A 20193-nucleotide genomic window follows, 5' to 3' on the forward strand; every position below is an offset into this window, starting at 1 on the left:
AGAGTACCACATGTTCTCACTTATAAGCAGACCCTGAACATTTACCATAATACTGTAAGAAAGAGATTGGCAGTAGCAGGATACTGCCATGGTAGGGGAGTGGCAGGGAGACACAACATCAATAAGGGGACCGATATCAATCCAGGCAAAGTAGGGACCAAAGGGAGGCCCAAACTTTACCTGTACAGTGACCACTTGTATACCTAATCCTAAATTGTACCCCATATCTTTAAAATAAATTAAAAAAAAAAAATTTATTGTAGAGATGAGGTCTCACGAAGTTGCCCAGGCGGATCTTGAACCCGCGGGCTCGGGCAATCCACTCACCTTGGCCTCCCAAAGCACGGGATTACAGGCTGAGCCACCGAGCCCGGCTGTATTAGTATTTACTTAAGTTTTTTTTTTTGAGTTGGAGTCTCACTCCTCCACCCAGGCTGGGGTGGCTCACACCCACCCCAGCGCCAACCCACTGGGCTCCAGTGATCCTTCCACCTCAGCCATTCAAGTAGCTGCAACTACAGGCACATGTTACCATGCCTGGCTCATTTTTTATTTATTGTAGTCAAAGGTCTCGCCAAGTTGCCTGGGCTGGTCTCAAACCCATGGGCTCAGGCAATCTACTCGCCTTGGCCTCCCAAAGTGCTGGGATTTATGGGCTGAGCCACTGAACCCGGCCAATATTTTCAATTTGGCTCACTTTTTTCCACATCTGGTAGGTGGACACATAATGTACTTTTTTTTCTTATGCATATGAAAACACATATGTAAGTCTAAAAATAATGTTTCAGGTTGGGTACAGTGGCTCACACCTGTAATCCCAGAGCTGTGGAGATCACTTAAGGCCAGGAGTTTGAAGCTAGCCTGGGCAACATAACGAGACCTTGTCTCTACAAATTAGTCAGGTGTGGTAGCAAGTGCCTGTAATCCCAGCTACTCGGGAGGCTGAGGCAGGATGATCTCTTGAGTTCAGGAGCTCAAGGCTGCAGTGAACTATGATTGTGCCACTGAACTCCAGCCTGGGTGACAGAGTGAAACCCTGTCTCAAAAATAAAATAAAAATTGTATTTAAAATGTTTACCCACATACCACCTGAAATCATTTTGAGGACAACTAGTGGTTACATGTCCCACATTCTGGTAAACATGAATTCATAGATATGGAAATAACTACCAAACTGCCTCTGGGCTGGCATTGAGGGTAGGGACTTGGTTCATCAAAAGCACCTCCATGTGTATGTATTGTTTTACCAAACAAGAAACATTTAAACTGAGTAAAGCAAACAGAAATTCTGTCACACTAAGTTGGCCTGGCAAAATGGCAGGCAAAAAATAACTATTAAAAAGTATTTCTGTATTTCATTCCTCTTCTCTAATGATTTTATAATTTCAGTCACATACTTATGTTGCTCAAAATTGTCATCCACGTACACAGACTCATTCACAAAGTTAAAGGAAAAAAAGACATTTATCCACTGTAAAATGAAAACTTTCAATGTTTTATTTTTGACTGCAGCTGTTTACAGAAATATAGTTGCGAGTATACAAATGTTCCAATAGAAGCAAAATATCTTTTTAATATTTAACAAGTTATCACAGATAGCTAAAAACATAGATGCAAATGAAATTCCCCCAGAGAACAAACTGAAATATCTGGTATCAGTGCTCTGAAATCCCAACTATGAAAGCCATATACACAAAAATGTTACCCTATATCATTGCAGGACAATGGAAGAAGGCAGTTCAGTGGTTGATCAGTGTGCTCAAGCAAATAAAATTAAAAATTTCAATGGCAGAATGGTAGCTAAACCACTTGAGAACAGGTTAGTGAAATATTGGTAGTATACTAATTAAAAAACTAAGTAACATAAGTGAATGAAACTCAGTAAAAGTTGTCAAAAATGAGCAACTACTTGGAGCTTATCGATTAGAAATAAGGGAACAAGGTGAGCAGATACATTCACTAGATCAAAAGAAATTAGCTCAAGTTCACTGGAATCAGTCTGTTAACTACTAAGGTCACAGTGACTTCAGTGCAAGACAGTTCTTTTCTGGACACAGAAGTCTGATTCCAAACCCACTCTCAAACATCTGAGATCGCGCGCGCGTGTGTGTGTGTTGGTCCTGAGGTACATCAGCTAAAAGAAGAAGAAGCAATTCCTACAAAATATTTCAAACCAGGCAAATGACTCCTAAAGAAAGAGAGAAAGGGGTAGGGAAGATGGCAAGTCACCACAAGCAAGCAAACAGGGCAATATGGTTAAACATGGAATTTTTTTGAGTTGGAGTCTCACTCTGTCACCTAGACTGGAGTGCAGTGGCCGCTCCTGGCCACCACAGCCTCGACCTGCTGGGGTCCGGCGATCCTTCTGCCTTAGCCTTCCAAGTTGCTGGAACTACAGGTGCGCGCTACCACACCCGGCTAATTTTTTGATTTATTGTAGAGATGAGGTCTCACCAAGTTGCCCAGGCGGGTCTCGAACCAGCGGGCTCAGGCAATCCGCTCACCTCAGCCTCCCAAAGGCTCGAGATTACAGGCTGAGCCACCGAGCCCGGCTAAACATGGAATTTTTAAAGAAGGTATTACAAATTGGAGTCTAATAGAATTGTGATAGAATGCTTTGGGTACAGGAATATATTATGCAATAAAGAGGGAAATAAGAAAGGAGGAATGTAACTAGAGCATCTCCCAACAGTTTGCCTATGTATTTGCCAGCACCAAAGTTTATAGAGTAAGCCACTTACATTTCCACTGCTAGTATTAAGGAAAGACAGCAGTGGTGATTTTTACAAAGTGAGTATACATTTATTTTTATTCTGAAATATGAATTTTTCTTTTATGAGTGAATAACTGGTGATTTGTAAACAGTGGGAGGAAGATTTGAACAATTATGGAGATACTGAATTATACAAGGAGATTAAAACGAATGAATAAATTTACTTTTCTTGTGGTTAGGTTATATTTACCATGATGCATATAACTGAGAAAGGAGAAATGCCCAAATTATATAATGTATTATCTTGTTTAATATTTATTTTAGTAAATAACCCTTGTCTGGAGCAGAAGCTCCAAGGATAGCTATATCTCTACTGCATTAGTTCTTATACAAAGCAAGTTTCTTTTAAAGAAATTTTACCTATTAAATTATTAAATAAGGTGCTATGTTGACCTGGCCAGCCATCTTATTTACTATCTCAGATACAAATATAAATACAAGGAATGATCATTTTGTTCCGAGAGTTGGTCTAGCCAGAGCAAACTGTGGTCTGCTGGTAAAGTACGAGGCAATGAAAAGAAAGCTTGTATTATACTGCCCACAATGTACCCATTTTATGGATAAACAGGAGACTTTAGCACCCGTCAATTATATTAGCTACTTAAATGTCATAACAATTAAAATAAATATAGAACATTGCACCTATATATTTAAATCAGTAATTTAATGTAAACTTTTTAATAAGTGGTAGGAAAATGCCAAACTAAGTTAACTGAATTATCAACTAGACTAGTTGTATATGTACATAAACTATACTGTATCTCTATAGGCAGTACTGAGAATAAATTATCATTGCCAATAAATGATTATAAATAACCAGGTTAAGCTGAATTTACATAAGGAACAATGTATAAGTGGGGGAAAAAATCTATCTTCCTCTCACTAGACATATTTATACCAGTGGTTCTTAAACTTTAGTGTGCATCACAATCACCTGGAGGGCTTGTTAAAACACAGATTGCTGGGCCCCACTCTAGGGTTTCTGATTCAGCATGTCTGGGATGGAACCCAAGACTCTGCATTTCTAACTAGTTCCCAGGCAATACTGATGCTAGCTGGTGGACTGAGAAACATACTTTGAGAACCAGTGGCTTTCACATACTACATATGTAGAAAATGATACATGGTAATGTTATTATAGACATGACACAAAACATATAGAAAGAGGGTTGGTTTTAATGAACTCTCAAACATATAGATTAGCAAGCTGAACACTATAATGCGTCTAAAATGATTTGCTAAAGTGCAATTTCCCCTTATAGTAAATCACATTTCAAAGTTTTAAGTCCCACTAACAGTCGTTTTAGAAAAATCCACATAACACTTATAACCAAGTTGGCTACCCAAAAGAAAAAGGGATACAGTAGTCTAAATAGTTAAGATGTATTCATGAAGAAGGAATCATCACTGTACAGCATTCTTGGCTTCTTTGGAATGATTAAAGTGCATAATATCAATAGGGTATTGACAATATTGCATAAAAGTTTGCAGTCTTCAGTGCCACTAACAGTCACAGAAATACTTGCATGGGGAAAAGCAGCCCTATCCTAACGGTACAACTGTCCTGACCTGTTACTGACGGCCTTCTTCAAGCACCACTATTGGTGGTAAGGAGCTGGAAAAGAAGCAAACTTAACAAAACTCAGGACACTCCATCCAACTGTATCTAGTCAGACACTCCATCCAACTGTATCTAGTTGTTATCTTGGTCTGGTGTCTCAGATATCATCTCTTTCACATTTCCTTTGACACATTTTTTCCTAGGCAAATCGAGTAAATTGTCTGATGGCAAAGTACACTAAAATGAACAACATTGCCCTGTGTAGTTAAAGAAAAAAGTGACATCACCGGGTCTTACCCAGACTATGTTGGAGTGATTTATTTTCATCTAATTAAGATCAGAGAAAATGCTTTAAACACTTCCTTCCTGAAATTTAACTACACTTATTTTTGTGCATGGAGTTTCACAGATAGGAGAATTCTCATTAGTATTCAGGTAAGACCTATCATTAGTTGGTTGAGATGAAGACAAATATATAGTTAATTTATATAACACCCAAACAGTATAATTCTGTCATCTTTTACCTTCCCCCAAATAAACAATTCTAGTAATATATCTTTTCTGTTATTCTTAAGCTAAAGGGATGTTGTTTTCTATGGGGAACAAGAAATGGAGAAAAATAGCTAAATGGAAAAAGGAAACGTTGAGACCTATTAAAATCTTTTTTTTATGTGTTTTTGGCAATAGTGAAAAATGAAATTAAAGAAGGGGGCACTATTATGATAAAAAGGCACTTTTCCATAAGCATTTAATCAGATATAAAATATTAATTTAAAAAATTTCCTGAAAGAGAAAGTGGAGTAAAAACAGAATTTTATTAATAAATGAGGCTAAAATGACATGAAAATAAATGAGGATTAAAAACATTAGAGCACTGAGACCATCCACAAATGATATTGTAGATATTATTCTGATATTTACTACATTATAAACATCATCTTCACAATTCAGCTCTAGTGACACGAACGGACAGAGGAGAAAGCCTCTTTTTAATACGTTATGAGAGTCTACTAACTCACTTACTAGCATATATATGGAGTTATTTTTCTAATCTATCTGCTGAACTGCACAGCCTCTCCTCACTGAATCCCTCCATATGACCAAAGGCTGCAGATGCAGGAGGCTGTCTTGGTCAGGGATGAAGCTTGTGGTCATGAAGCAGAGTAAAGCTAATCAATCTCATATGCATTTCAATTAATCTTTTAAGAAATCAATTAGAGAACAGCTATTAGAACACACATTTTCACCAGAAAAGTAAAAAATTCTCAGATGATTACATCTAGTGACAATTTATAACCATGTTGAACTTGAGACTTTGACTATTAAACCATTTTATTCTGGTCATTATTTGTTGATCCATTTAGCAGATCTCATTTTTCCAAAACAAGTATTTATTTATTTATTATTATTATTATTTTGAGTTGGAGTCTCACTCTGTCGCCCAGACTGGGAGTGCAGTGGCCGCTTCCGGCCACCGCAGTCTCAACCTGCTGGGCTCCGGTGATCCTTCCGCTTCAGCCTTCCAAGTAGCCGGAATTACAGGCACACGCTGCCACGCCCGACTGATTTTTTGATTTATTGTAGAGATGAGGTCTCGAACTCGCGGGCTCAGGCAATCCACTCACCTCAGCCTCCCAAAGGCGCGGGATTACAGGCGGAGCCACCGAGCCCGGCTATTATTTTTTTTTTTTAATGGTTTTTTTGGTTTTTTTTTTTTGAGTTGGAGTCTCACTCTGTTGCCCAGACTGGAGTGCAGTAGCACACTCCCAGCCACCGCAGTATTGACCTGCTGGGCTCTGGGGATTCTTCCGCCTCAGCTTTCCAAGTAGCTGGAACTACAGGCACGCACTACCACGCCTGGCTAGTTTTTGATTTATTGTAGAGATGAGGTCTCACCAAGTTGCGTGGGCAGGTCTCAAACCCGTAGGTTCAGGCAATCCACTCGCCTCGGCCTCCCAAAGTGCTGGGATTACAGGTTGAGCCACCAAGCCTGGCCCCAAACAAGTATTTATAATGGCTTAAATGGTCAAAAAGAATTATCTTAGTTCTGGAGGGACTTGGATACAACTTCTTCCTCATTTCTTTTGACATTATTTTTCTTAGATATAGGCAAGAAATGTGCTAGAATGAAATTCCGAACTACAGCACATGTGATGTTACAAAAAATATATATATATGTATAAAAAGAAAGAAGGATAGAGGGAAGGAAGGAGAGAAGAAAGGAAGGGGGAGGGAAGAAGGGGGAAGAAAGGTCTCTCATTAATACTGCTTCTATAATATCTATAATAAAGCCCTTTAAAAACCTGTTCTAGGGAGACTGGGTAAAACAGATTTGCAATGGCTAAATAACAACCTGATACTCTAAAGGGTAACATGATAAAGTTCAGAGGCAAAATATGACTTCTAATTATCTTCCTGTGTTGGTATGAATATAAAATGGAATGACAATAAGAAATAACACACACACACACACACACACACACAAGCTCCAAGCATTGTGAGTTGTTGAAAGCAAGAATAATTGAATGTAATGATATAAAGAAATAAAATGTGGTTCATAGTTTGCTTAGGTCCTTCTGCCATAAATAAATTTAATAAATTGTTATTTCCATCTGCCTTTGCTGGCTCACTGAATCTCTCCCATATGTCGCTGTGTAACTTGTAACAGTAATCAGGAAACTGCACTATTAGCACAAGTATCAACCACTGAGCTTTAATAAGAAGACAAATATTCTTCTTATATATAACCGAATTGTATATTCAGAATGTTGTACTTAACATTGACCTTTAGGGGTAAGGAACATTTAACAATGTAAAAAACAAAAAACTCTAATTATTGAATGAGACTATGGAAGCATAACACAGCCCTTGTATAAATAACCACAAAATTTATGAGAGTAAAAATAAGGTTTTCTGTCTTCATCCAATCAAACCACTACAGTTCAGGTATATGCTCTGTTCTAAACTTAGATATTATAAAACAGAAAATTGGTCCCGGTGACTTGGCATTGCCAATCAGCATTTTACAACTTACTAAACCAGAAAACAGAAGTCAGCACACAAGCCAGTCTTCTTGCCACCACTTCATCCATAGTGCAGTACTAACAATCATTCTAATTAGACTTGGTGAATGAATAGACTTCTTGAGTCTCCTCTGTAATCGCTTAGAAAAAAATTCAGAAATAAATGTACAGTTTTTCACTTCTACTTCTTAAACCTGCTGGGTTTGGTTTGTCTGACATTAAAGGTAACCCTATTCTAGGGTTAGAGTTTTACATTTTAAAACTGAAGCACTGGATTGTGTGGCTGATCCTCCTCATAACCTGAACTATATTGGGTAATTTTTCCCAATTGGGGCTGAGGGAGAAGAGATATACTGAGGAAAATACTTTTGGTTCAGAGAATTTATAAAGTAGCTCTGGATATTACAAGATGGGGAAAATGTTATTAAAATTACAAACATGGTCTTTTTTTAGTGTCTTTATAAATAAAAGGCATAGGATACAGAAAGCCAATTAATAATAACAATAACAACAATAATAAAATATTAAATATATAGTGAGCAAAGACTGAATGGCTCATTCTTGTGAAACACCATTTGACACAATGGCCTTGATGGGTTTCCTTGCTCTAACATTTTGCTGAGTGAAAGATCCAGCAAACACACAGTAAGCTGCCGTTAGCCCACTAATAACATCAAGGAACTGCCTGATGGAATGGCCACAGATGAACAGGTCATTTGTTTCAAAAGATACTTAAATACTCAATAAAGACATAACAAACCCCCCCTCACTGTTATCAGACGCCACGTTGTGGTAGAACATCAGACAAACTCACAAATTTACCACAAAAATGTGTGGCAAAAAAAGAATAGTTTATATATATGTATATATATAAATTTCTATATTTATGCCAATGTACTCACTCAGTACAAATAGCAAAATAGTATACCATTTCCTAAATACAAAATATAGCTTTCCAAAAAAATGAAACACACATTAGATATAAACCATCCAAAACTTGAACGATTGAAAACTGTATTCAAAATTAAATGACCCAGAGTAGGTCTCTTTCTGAAAAGTTCCCTTCATATCGGCAAGAAGCCTGTACTACTGAAAACGTAATTCAATGCCTCTCAATCAGAGAGAGAAAGAAAGAAAGGGTTGGGGGTAAAGGGAAGAATACATGAGAATAAAGAGAAAACACAAAGGAGAAGAGCACATTCAAATAACAAAGGAAGACCGTTACATAAAGGGGGAAAAGTCTGGCTGGATAAACAAAACCAACACCACAATTCCACACAGTTCAACTAAATGTACAGGATAGGAAAAAAATCGAACAGAAAAGTAGCCTTCAACAATTAACAGGCTATTTTTTGTACACCTAAAAAAATAAATGAAAAGGACAAGGATACCAAAATTTTATATCAACACATATAAGCCACACACACATCGGCCTTACACTGCATTGACAGCTTTCCACATGCCAAAAGGAACAGGAGACATAAGCACGTGTCCAGACACAGGTGGTAGTGAGAAGCAGGCATCCCATGGGTGGCAAGAACACCCAAAACTTTATAACTAATGCTACAACTGCAAGTTCTGGAGTGTGTTATTTTGCTCTTTATAGATGTAACACAAGTTAATTCTTCATTTTAAGTCAATGATATGACCCTGTAAAGCCTAAGGCTTGTGGGAACCATCGGCAAGTGACCACTTCAAACCATAAAGCACTGAGGTGACAAGTGAATTTACACTCACTGCAGTTCAGGGAGAAATGATGTTTCAAGAAATTTTAGTTTGCCTTTTTTAAAAAAATTAAAGTTTATACTATTTCCTATTAGAGGGAAAATTTGAAGACTTCAGAACAGCACCGTTCATGGGGGGAAAATGCACTGTTTCTCAGGAATCAACTCCCAATCCTTCCTAAAAGAGAACTCCCTGCCCTGTGCTGCAGGACTGCTGGTCACCCTAGGGTAAAATGGCCTTTCTTTTAAGTTACTACAGGGTCACAAAGCCAGCAGTATATTCATAGTTGTCTAAAATAAAATAAAGAAGAAGTGGGAAATAATACAGATACATATAAAAAGGGAACACCAGTCTAAGACTGGGTTAAGAAGAAAACAGACTCAAAGTATTGTCAGTTTAAACTACTGCAGGATATTAGAACATAATTTACCATATAGTATCCCCTTCATTTTTTAATAGAGCAAGATAATTACTTTTCTATGCACAGTTATGGCTAAACCTCTTAGTAGAAACACAGAGAACTAACAACTCTGAAAAAAATAAAATCAATAGCATTCCAGCTGTCTCCAGTTTTGTGTGTTGTCTGCCTTAGTGTTAAATCAAGAGTCCTCTTATCTGCATAGAGTTCTTAATACAGCCCACTTGTCAGAATGTTTCCCCTTCAGTTTCTCCATAAAAACTGAAAAAAATTCCTTCACTTTGGCCTAAGCTGTGCTTTTTATATTGAAAAAAAAAACACAGCCTAAGTTATTATTGAACTTTACTTTCAAAAAAGTCATTACTTGACCAAAACAATGCAGAAAAGAAAATAATGAACAAAAGTAAACATGACAAATATTATTTTCCAATAGCAATAATAACTGAGTGGTCCAGCCTTGAATTTAAACTGTACTTTTAAAGAACTGTATCTACGAAAATAACATCAATTAATTCCACCAGCTGGAAACAGAAATAGCTTCTCAGTCATCACTGTTATTAGGAATATAAAATATGAAGATGTTAACATTGGTAGCTAATCTCTGCAACAGGCAGCACAGGTGTGCTCTTTTGCAGTCAGAGTAAAATCTATCCATTTACTCAAATACAGTTTTTCAAAATTTGTTTTGTTTTTAAAGTAACAGTTCAGTAATCCTCATGGAACCACAAGATCTCAGAACATCTTGGAATCAGGATTTTCGTCAAGGAATTTCTAAAAAAAAAAAAGAAAAAGAAAAAGTTTAATATAACTCACTAGTGGGGAAGCATTTATAGAGTTCCTGTTACTCTGAATGATTCCAAAGTACATTACAGTACTGTAAGTGAAACTTAATCATATTTAATCTTCCACAGACTTTTCTGACTCAGTATTTCTTGAGAAAGAGATAAATAAGATATAGTCATATCCAATATATAATACAAAGGAAACACATTTTGCACACTCATTAGATGTTCTGACATTCCAAGGCAAAGAAGCTTAGAGGCAGAAGGAATGCCCAATATAGGCTGAATATTCCTTATTCAAAATGCTTGGGACCAAAAGTGTTTTGGATTTTGGAAATGTGCATATGCTTAATGATGGACCCAAGTCTAAACACAAAACTCATTTATGTTTCATATACACCTGAAAAGATACATCGCAACTGAAGAGGGCTGGGAGAGTCTTTTTTCCCTTTGTGATGCTGAATAAACTGTGTATTGTGTGCCTATGTTTTGACTGCGATCTATCATATGAAGTCAGGTGTGGAATTTTCCACTTATGACACAGGGTTGGTGCTAAAAAATGTTTGGATTTTGGAGTATTTCAGATTTCAGATTTTTGGATTAGGGATGCTTACCCTGTATTAACAATGTGACCATAAGCTATCATTCAGAGAAATTTATTCAGAGTAAAAAAGTACCTACTTGTGTGAAAGCCATATTTTAAAGGTTTAGAAACTAAACTGCTATTACTTAACCCAAATTTGTCATGGAGAATAAAAACTGATGCTGTTCAATAGAAGCCAAAATGCAATATACAATGCTTACATGTATCCAGTTAAAAGGAGCCAGTCAAGTTGTTCCCTTGATTTTGCAATGACACAAGCAAATCAATCTTTTCAATGTTTTGGTTGGTATTTATAGAGGATGCCAGTGGAGAGTTCTCTGGCATTTGCTGAGAAAGAAGTGTTGTCACAGGTGGCTGGCCCTCGTTTTGTGGCTGGCCTGGTTGACTTATGGCCATCAACTGATCTGGCAATGTAGCTGGTCCAGAGGTTAAAAGCTGACTACAGTCTGCAGAGACATGAAAAATAGAAGCTACTTGATTAGTAAGGATTAATAAGAGATATTTATTGGTTGCTGGGGGAAATTAATAACCATGTTCTTATTAACAGTGAGGCACCTGGCAGTCCAAGAAAAAGGTTTTCACAGAATGGTACTAAAATTAATCTTACGTTTCCTCTAAGCAGTATAAACATACAACTTTGCATAGATCTCATTATAAGTCCTATTTTATTTCCTTGGTATATAAACATTAAAGATGGGGTTCTATCTCCTTAGAAACTGTATTCTTCAGTTGGCTAAGATATTGTCACTCTTACTTCATTTTCCTTTCAAGTATATTGCTTAAAATGGCAAACATACATTTACCATATTTCATCCTCCCCAAATCCTTGTAATTACATGTTATCACCATTTTAGACATGAGACTTGAGTCTCATAAAAGTCAAATAACTTATATAGGATATCGTAGTCTATAAGTGGTAGAGTTCTAACTATAATCGGTACTCTTAGAATAATTGTTCTTTGCTTTCTTCTGAAAATAATATTAATAATAACCTCACCACGTCAATTAAGTAATGAGACATTAGAAAAAGCTTCTTACTATTTTGAATGCCAAATAAGAACATTCCTGAAGTCTGCTGAGATGAGCCAGGAGAATTCTGTAGTTGGTTTATTGTGCCTCCTGCAGTGTTGTGAAATAAAGTAGCCTGTGGCTGAGGTGAAGATGTGGCTCCTTGGATTCCAGGCATGTTGTTCTGAGGAGAATAAAGAGGAGACTGTTGCATGTCTTGTTGGTTTATACTGGTCTGCAATGCAGACATGGATGCTGGAGATAGGAACAGTGTTACTTGTTGCTCTTGAGAACTGGGTGACCCTTGGACCAACTGCATCTGAGGAGAGCTATGGAACAAGGAGGTCTGTGATGATTCAGACTGGGTAGGACCTGGGTTCTGAAGTGAAGAAACTGTGGACTGATTCTGAAATTGCATGGGCTGCTGCTCTTGATTCATTGTGGCCATATTACTTTGTTGGTGAAAAATTGACTGGTTCTGTTGTTCCTGACTAGCCAGTGGATTTTGATTTGGGTTGAATATCATGTTTGGTGGTGGCTGCTTTTGAGATGTCATTGTAGCCATGGTATTCTGATTACTGAATAAAATGCTCTGCTGTTGTTGTTGCTGTTGCTGCTGCTGCTGTTGCTGCTGCTGCTGCTCCTGGGATGGAGAGTTACTCTGCATGGCAACTATTGAGTGCTGTGACTGGAACATTGTTCCTTGCTGGCTTTGAGGCATTGGATTAGATGGAAGGGAGCCCAGGGACACTTGAGGCTGAAATAAACCTTGCTGGGAGGGTGGCGCCTGTTCTTGGGAAAGCATAGGGGTCTGGATGTGTGATATTGAAGCTTGCTGTTGGAAAGCAGCTTGCTGCTCAGTGTTTGATGTTGACTGAAGTGGAGAGATTGAGTTCTGTGCTGCAAAAAATGAAATCTGTTCTTCTTGAGCTACTGTGTTAGTTTGAAGATTATTCATAGGACTTTGGGAAAGAAATATGTTGGCTGCTGACTGCTGGTCTTGAGGAACTGAAGAGCCCTGTAACACAGCAATGGTACTTTGAGAGTGAAACATTGGAGGCTGCATTTGCTCAGAGGAGGTTGTTGAGGTCTGACTGTGGACAATAGGATTTGGACTATGAAAAATAGAGCCTTGAGTTTCCTGGGAAAGGTTTTGAGCATCGGCAATAGGATTCTGAGGATGAAAAAGCTGAGCCTGTGAATGAGAAGACTGCTGTAAAAAATTCCCAGACTGAAGTGACATCATCTCATTACTTTGCTGGAATAAACCATTCCCTTGTTGCTGGGTAGCACTATTCTGAACACTCATCATACTTTTAGTAGAAGAAAAAAGGTTAACTTGAGGTTGATTGTCCCCACTATGTTGCATTTGGACCATGGTCTGAAAGACACTGTTCTGAATCTGTTTTGCTTGTGCTCCAGTTTCTTCCCCATCTCCTGAACTTGATGTCTGAAACATGGTAGTGCCAGGGGTTGCAACCTGCTGTGTGGTAGTTGTAGAAGTTTCATTTCCAGAAACTGCAGGAGGTGACGAAAACAACTCACACTGCATTTGCATCTCCTCATTGGTAGACAATGCACTCATCATGTGAGAAGTCTGCTGGTAAACTGGGGACTGCTGAAGGTTTCCATTTGCTGAAGCAGGTGAAGGAAATAACTCCGACTGAATTTGGGCAGCTGCCTGGCAGATACTCTGCTGCATCTCCATCACCATTGCAGCTGATGATTCCATCACTTGCTGTTGCTGTTGTTGCTGCTGTTGATTAGATAATGTGTTTTCATTTTGTGGATGAACACCTTCAGCTCTTCCTGGTATTAAATTATCTGGCCTGGGATGGACTGTTGGTTCTGTTGAGGAAAACATTCCAGGACTTACACTGTTTTGAATTTGACTGACTTGTTGAAAAATGTCTGCACTAAGCTGTTCTTGAACATTCTCATTACCATCTGGAGCAGAAAATAAAACTGAAGATAACTGTTGCTGTGCCTCTAAAACTTGTTGGACCAAGTCGACACTTCCACTGCTGCCACTAGCAGTACTGCCTGAAAAACTTCCCGCTTGCAACTGCTGAATAGTATTCTGTAGCTGACTCACACTATTTGGTGATGGAAAAATATTTGATGAAATCTGCTGCTGTAAAGTCTGTGCTTGTTCCTGTAGTGGTGACTGCTGCTGTTGTTGTGACGCTTCAGTCAACTGTGACAAATTGACCACTGTGCCATCTGACTGTAATACCTCTCTAGATTGAGTTTCTCTTGTCTGAAACTGTGTAGCCTGCTGCAGTAGTGCATCACTGTTGGGCAGCTGACTAGCAGCAGAACCTGCGGCAAAGGTACCAGGCTGTGAGATGTCCTGTGTTTGAATAGTTGTCAGGGTCTCTGGGTTGTATGCCTTTGGCTGAATCTGCTGTTGTTTTTCATTTTCAGAAGGTAAGTGGGAAGATGAGGGTGATGAAAAAGAGCCATTTCCTGCTATGTTAGAGATGTTTTCTAACGTTTGCTGAGTTGATCCAACTGTCTTTGTAGTCTAAAAAATAAAAATCCCCAAATAAAGTGAATAAACAATAAATAAGTTCATATGCTGCTTTAAAAAGTATTATTCTAGGGCCAGGCACAGTAGCTCACACCTGGAATCCCAGCACTTTGGGAGGATCACTTGAGCCCATTAGTTCAAGCCCAGCCAGGGCAACACAGAAAGACCTTGCCTCTACAAAAAATAAACAAATTAGTGGTGGTGTGTGCCTGTAGTCCCAGCTACTTGAGGGGCTGAAGATCACCTGAGACCAGCAGGTCAAGGATATAGTAGCCATGATTGTGCCACTCCACTCCAGCCTGGACGACAGAGTGACACTCCAAGTAAGAAAAAAAAAAAAAAAGACTATTGTTCTAAAAGTATATGCAAGACCAATTTTCCATTCTATATTATCATTTAGAAAATAAGTACAAGAACTATGATTCTCCACAATAACATGACATCTGATTGTCATCAGGATATACGTTAAAAAGTACTATAAGCAAAGACAGTCTAACAAGGAAGGAGAAGAACAACTGGCTATTGATATGCTTAGGCAAATTAAGGGTAATAAGAACACATTCATTCTATGGTTCATGAAGAGCACTTATCAAAATATCTCCATTTTGCAGATTATCAGTAACAAGTAACTTGGGGGAAAACAAGTAAAAAAAGGCAGGAAGAGTTATGTGAAAAGGCTGGGGAAAAAATACCTCTAACTCTGAATATGCTAAAATCAATTATTTCATTAATAACTCATGCCCCACAGGTCTAGCTAACATTTAAATTCTCTCTTGTCAAAATGTGTCTTGGAAGTCACTTTGTGGGCAACTTTGCTGAAGTATAAAGCATCCATTCTGAAAAGCAAAATTCATTAAATGCATCCAAAGCAAAAAAAAAAAAAAGTGAAAGAAACAGGAAAAATAAAATGTAGCAATTTTTATATGTGAGGTCGGGGCACTAGTCAATATAGCTCACCTTGAAAAGAGGGGAAGATCTTTTTTCTGCTGTTACTTCCATTGGAGTAATATCTTCACTCTTAATCATACTGGTTGATATGAGCGGAGTGATCAGGGCATTCGGAAGAATATTTACCTTATCTAAATTACACCCAGTAGTCTTCATTGCTGCACACAAAAAAATAAAAGAAAGGTTTAAAATCACAGAAATTACCAACTATTTCATTCCATAATTTGTTGACTGTAAGTCATGATTTAAATGCCTTTTTTTTTTTTTGAGTTGGAGTCTCACTCCATTGCCCAGGCTGGAGTGCAATGGCACAATCATGGTTCACTGCAGTCTCTACCTCCTGGGCTCAGGAATCCTTTCGCCTTAGCCTCCGAGCAGCCGGGATAACAGGCATGAAACACCACACCCAGCTAATGTTTTAATTTTTTTGTAGAGACAATGTCACCCTATGTTGCCTAGGCTGGATTTGAACTCCTGGGCTCTTGTCTAGGTCTCCCAATGTGCCAGGATTACAGGTGTGAGTCACTGCACTTGGCCTTAAATGCCTATTTTTTTTTTTTTTTTGAGTTGGAGTCTCACTCTGTCGCCCAGACTGGAGTGCAGTGGCACGCTCCCGGCCACCGCAGCCTCGACCTGCTGGGCTCCGGTGATTCTTCCGCCTCAGCCTTCCAAGTGGCTGGAACTACAGGTGCACACTACCACACCCGGCTAATTTTTTGATTTATTGTAGAGATAAGCTCTCACCAAGTTGCCCAGGCGGACCTCGAACTCGTGGGCTCAGGCAATCCACTCACCTCAGCCTCCCAAAGTGCGGGATTACAGGCTGAGTCACCGAGCCTGGCAAATGCCTATTTTTTTTTTTTTTTGATGCTAAAAAGGTAGTATATCAAGATATAGTCTCCCTTTTTTGTGGTGTACTGGCCTGAGAACCCCTGGTATGGGCCTAACACTGCAGGTTAAATATTTACAAGTTTAAACAGTTCCTTTATCAAGCTATATTCCCCAAGACCCTTCTAAGTGCCTTGAATTATACTTCTCAACATGACCAGGGAATATCATAGGATACAGTTTGGAAATCTCCAGGAGGCTAATACTACTCAATTATATAACTGTTACATTCTCCTCTTAGCATATGTCTGTTGGCAATATGAAGTCTCAAAACTTTTTAAGGGCTATAAGAGTCTGAGCATGTCTCTCCTCAACATGAGAAGTTCAAGCTTCTCATTAGAAAATGCCACTAAGTAATTAATAAATTTTACTTTTCTTCTTTTTTTTTTTTGAGTTGGAGTCTCATTCTGTCACCCAGACTAGAGTGCAGTGGCCGCTCCTGGCCACCGCAGCCTCGACCTACTGGGCTCCGGCGATCCTTCCGCCTCAGCCTTCCAAGTAAAATTTACTTTTCTAAGTTAATGTTTTAGAAAACTTGAATTTGGCCAGGCACAGTGGCTCATGCCTGTAATCCCAGCAAGAGGATTGCCTGAGCCTAGGGGTTTGAAACCAGCCTGAGCAACTTGATGAGACTTCGTCTCTACAATAAATTTAAAAATTTGCCGGGCGTGGTGGCACGTGTCTGTGGTTCCAGCTACTTGGAAGGCTAAGGAGGAAGGATTGTCTGAGCCCAGCAGGTCAAGGCTGTGGTGGCCATAAGTATGCCACTGCACTCCAGCCTGGGTGACAGAGTGAGATTCCTACTGAAAAAAAAAGAAAGAAAACTTGAATTCAGGGTGTGCTGGGGGGGGGCACATAACATCAGTAAGGGTGCCTGATCCTAATCCAGGTGAAATGAGGTCCAATGGGAGACCCAAACTTCACCTGTACACTTATTTACCCTATCCTGACTTGTACCCCACATCTTTAAAAATAAAACTCGAATTTGACAAGTTGACACGGGAACACATTTCTGCTTTAAGCAGGACTTAGAACTCTTTTAAAAATTTTCTTCAGAAATAAGGACTACTCAAGTTTGCAAACTATATTTCCAAAACAAAATGAGTATTTCCCACCTCCTTCTACTTCCATTTTCAGGAGTAGTTACGGATTTACACCAAAGAGAAGTCACACATAGCAAGACTCTACCACTTCACTATATCTGCTTTTCCCCCTTGATTACTTTTCTTTCTTCTTTTTTGTCTACTTGAGTCTACACTGGCACTTAATGGTGCCTACTGCTATTGCTAATAAGTCTTCTGAGTTGAGTACATAGCCAGATTCTGATCTACAAGTTTACAACTACTTTGAGGTTCGTGGAGAGATAGATTCCCCAGAAAGCACAGATGTTAAATTTCTTAATTTGATACCGAGAAGAAATCTTGGCTACAAAGAGGATTTTAAAATGACACATGGTATATGAGCTGGATAGCTACCTTTGTAAATATTTTGATCTAAAAATATTTGCAACTTCCTCATCTTACTTCAATATGCCTTACAGCCAATTGGCTAAAAACTTAATTCCTGTGGAAATTGATTTTACTCAGTGAGGGACAAGTGCTCACTTAATTTTTGACATTCTATGTTCTATTATTCTACCTAAATAACTGGAAAAATGAATCATTTATGCATGAGTTCTCTGGACCTGTTTTCACCTAGATTCTACGAATACCAATACAATTCAACTGACAACCTAATTTTGACCAAGACAAACCTGCAGATCATGCACAGTAGTCTAGGACTGTCTCAGGGACATTTAGAAAAACCACTGGCGTTATCTTAAGTCGAGCCTGTATTATTCAACTGCTATTCCTGTTTTTGAATTCTATTAGAATGTGAGCTTGGCCAGGCGTGGTGGCTCAAGCCTATAATCTCAGCACTTTGGGAGGCAGAGGCAAGATTGCTTGAGCCCATAGGTTCGAGACCAGCTTGGACAACTTGGTGAGACCTCGTCTCTACAATAAATCAAAAAATTAGCTGGGCATGGTAGTGAATGTCTGTAGTTCCAGCTACCTGGAAGGCTGAGATGGAAGGATCACCTGAGGCCAGCAGGTTGACGCTGGAGTAGCCATGAGTACGCTACTGCACTCCAGCCTGGACGACAGAGTGAGACTCTGACTCAAAAAAAAAAGAACGTGAGCTCTGTGAAGACAGAAATTTTCTTATTCCCTGGTGCACAGCAGATGATCAACACATATTTGTAAAATAAGTGAAGAAAATTAATAACCTTACTTTAGCTTTATCATAGTCAATTTCGTTTGTTGTGCATTGTTTGGTTAATCCTGTAAAATTGGAATAATCCTATAAAAGTAAAAATACACAGAGTATTTTTCAAAAATTGTATTTTTTTTTTGAGTTGGAGTCTCACTCTGTCGCCCAGACTGGAGTGCAGTGGCCGCTCCTGGCCACCGCAGCCTCGACCTGCTGGGCTCCGGTGATCCTTCCGCCTCAGCCTTCCAAGTTGCCAGAATTACAGGCATGTGCTACCACGCCCAGCTGATTTTTTGATTTATTGTAGAGATGAGGTCTCGCTGAATTGTATTGTTTTTAGAGACAGGGTCTTGCTCTGTTGCCCAGGCTGGAGTGCAGTGGTGTGATCATAGCTCACTGCAGCCTCAAATTCCTACGCTCAAGCAATCCTCCCCACTCAGTCTCCTGAGTAGCTGGGACTACAGGTTTTTGTTTTTATTAATATTTTTATAAATAGTATTTTTGGTCTAGACATTTTCAATATCTACAGTTAAGTTTATATTATAGTTCAGTTGGAAACTGTATATAAATAGCCACTGACTAACAATAAATAAATGTTATCACCTATACAGTTACTGCTTAACAGATCTATGTATAATTTTCTCCAAAATATATTTAGATAGTCATGATTATTATCATTTTTTTCTCCTACTAGAAAGTAAAAATAGGCAGAATAAGCCGGGCTTGGTGGCTCAGCCTGTAATCCCGCGCCTTTGGGAGGCTGAGGTGAGTGGATTGCCTGAGCCCGCGGGTTCGAGACCTGCCTGGGCAGCGAGACCTCATCTCTACCATAAACCAAAAAAATCAGCCGGGCGTGGTAGCGCATGCCTGTAATTCCGGCTACTCGGAAGGCTGAGGCAGAAGGATTGCCGGAGCCCAGCAGGTCGAGGCTGCGGTGGCCGGGAGCGGCCACTGCACTCCAGTCTGGGCAACGAAGACTCCAACTCAAAAAAAAAGGCAGAATAAAGCTAAGCCAGAGTCTTACCTATCCTCAGTTGATCACTGACAAATATATCTACTGTAAAGACAAACAGTAAAATGTCCAATGCCCATATGAAGACACAAGTTTTTTAATGGCTATATGCATAAAGGTTAATTTTTCTTATGGTCCAAACTTATATAAGTCTAGTCTCACCAAAACAATGAAAAATGTCTCTAGGTCATTAAGTTTGTCAAATGTGTTCCACCTTATTAACTTAATAGTAATCTAGCCAACTCCATTTTAGTAGTATATTGTAGATGAAAACATCTTTCTAAGTCCTAATTAATTCACCCTAAACATCAAGCAGATGTCACTGCACTGCAATCTAAGACTTATTCACCTCTATCAAATTATTTCTCATATGTGATTTAAATTTTTATTGAAAAAATACGGCCAGGTGCAGTGGCTCACGATAATCCCAGCACTTTGGGAGGCTGAGGTGAAAGGATTGCCTGAGGCCACAGGTTCAAGACCAGCCTAGGAAACTTGGCAAGACCTCATCTTGATAATAAATCAAAAAATTAGCCAGGTGTGGTGGCGCGTGCCTGTAGTTCCAGTTACTTGGAAAGCTGAGGTGGAAGGATCGCCTGAGCCCAGCGGGTTTAGGCTGCGGTAGCCATTTTGGCCCCAAAGAATTGTTCATTTAATCACATTCTTTA

General features: G+C 39.0%; 1 protein-coding gene across 1 annotated transcript in view; it reads right to left on the reverse strand.

Moving 5' to 3' along the window:
- Window positions 1–7723: 7723 nt before the first annotated feature.
- Window positions 7724–20193, reverse strand: part of NFAT5 (nuclear factor of activated T-cells 5) — a 145577-nt gene continuing 133107 nt past the window's right edge. Inside the window, exons 11-14 of the mRNA XM_008070029.2 lie at window positions 15385–15533; window positions 11925–14421; window positions 11087–11332; window positions 7724–10271 (exon numbers count right to left, since the gene is read on the reverse strand). Coding sequence (XP_008068220.1) covers window positions 11097–11332; window positions 11925–14421; window positions 15385–15533 — 2882 coding nt within the window. The 3' untranslated portion in view covers window positions 7724–10271; window positions 11087–11096. The remainder of the gene's footprint in view (window positions 10272–11086; window positions 11333–11924; window positions 14422–15384; window positions 15534–20193) is intronic.

Source organism: Carlito syrichta, unplaced genomic scaffold, assembly GCF_000164805.1.
Source record: "Carlito syrichta isolate Samal-C Ts95f unplaced genomic scaffold, Tarsius_syrichta-2.0.1 Scaffold312739, whole genome shotgun sequence".
NCBI lineage: Eukaryota > Metazoa > Chordata > Mammalia > Primates > Tarsiidae > Carlito > Carlito syrichta.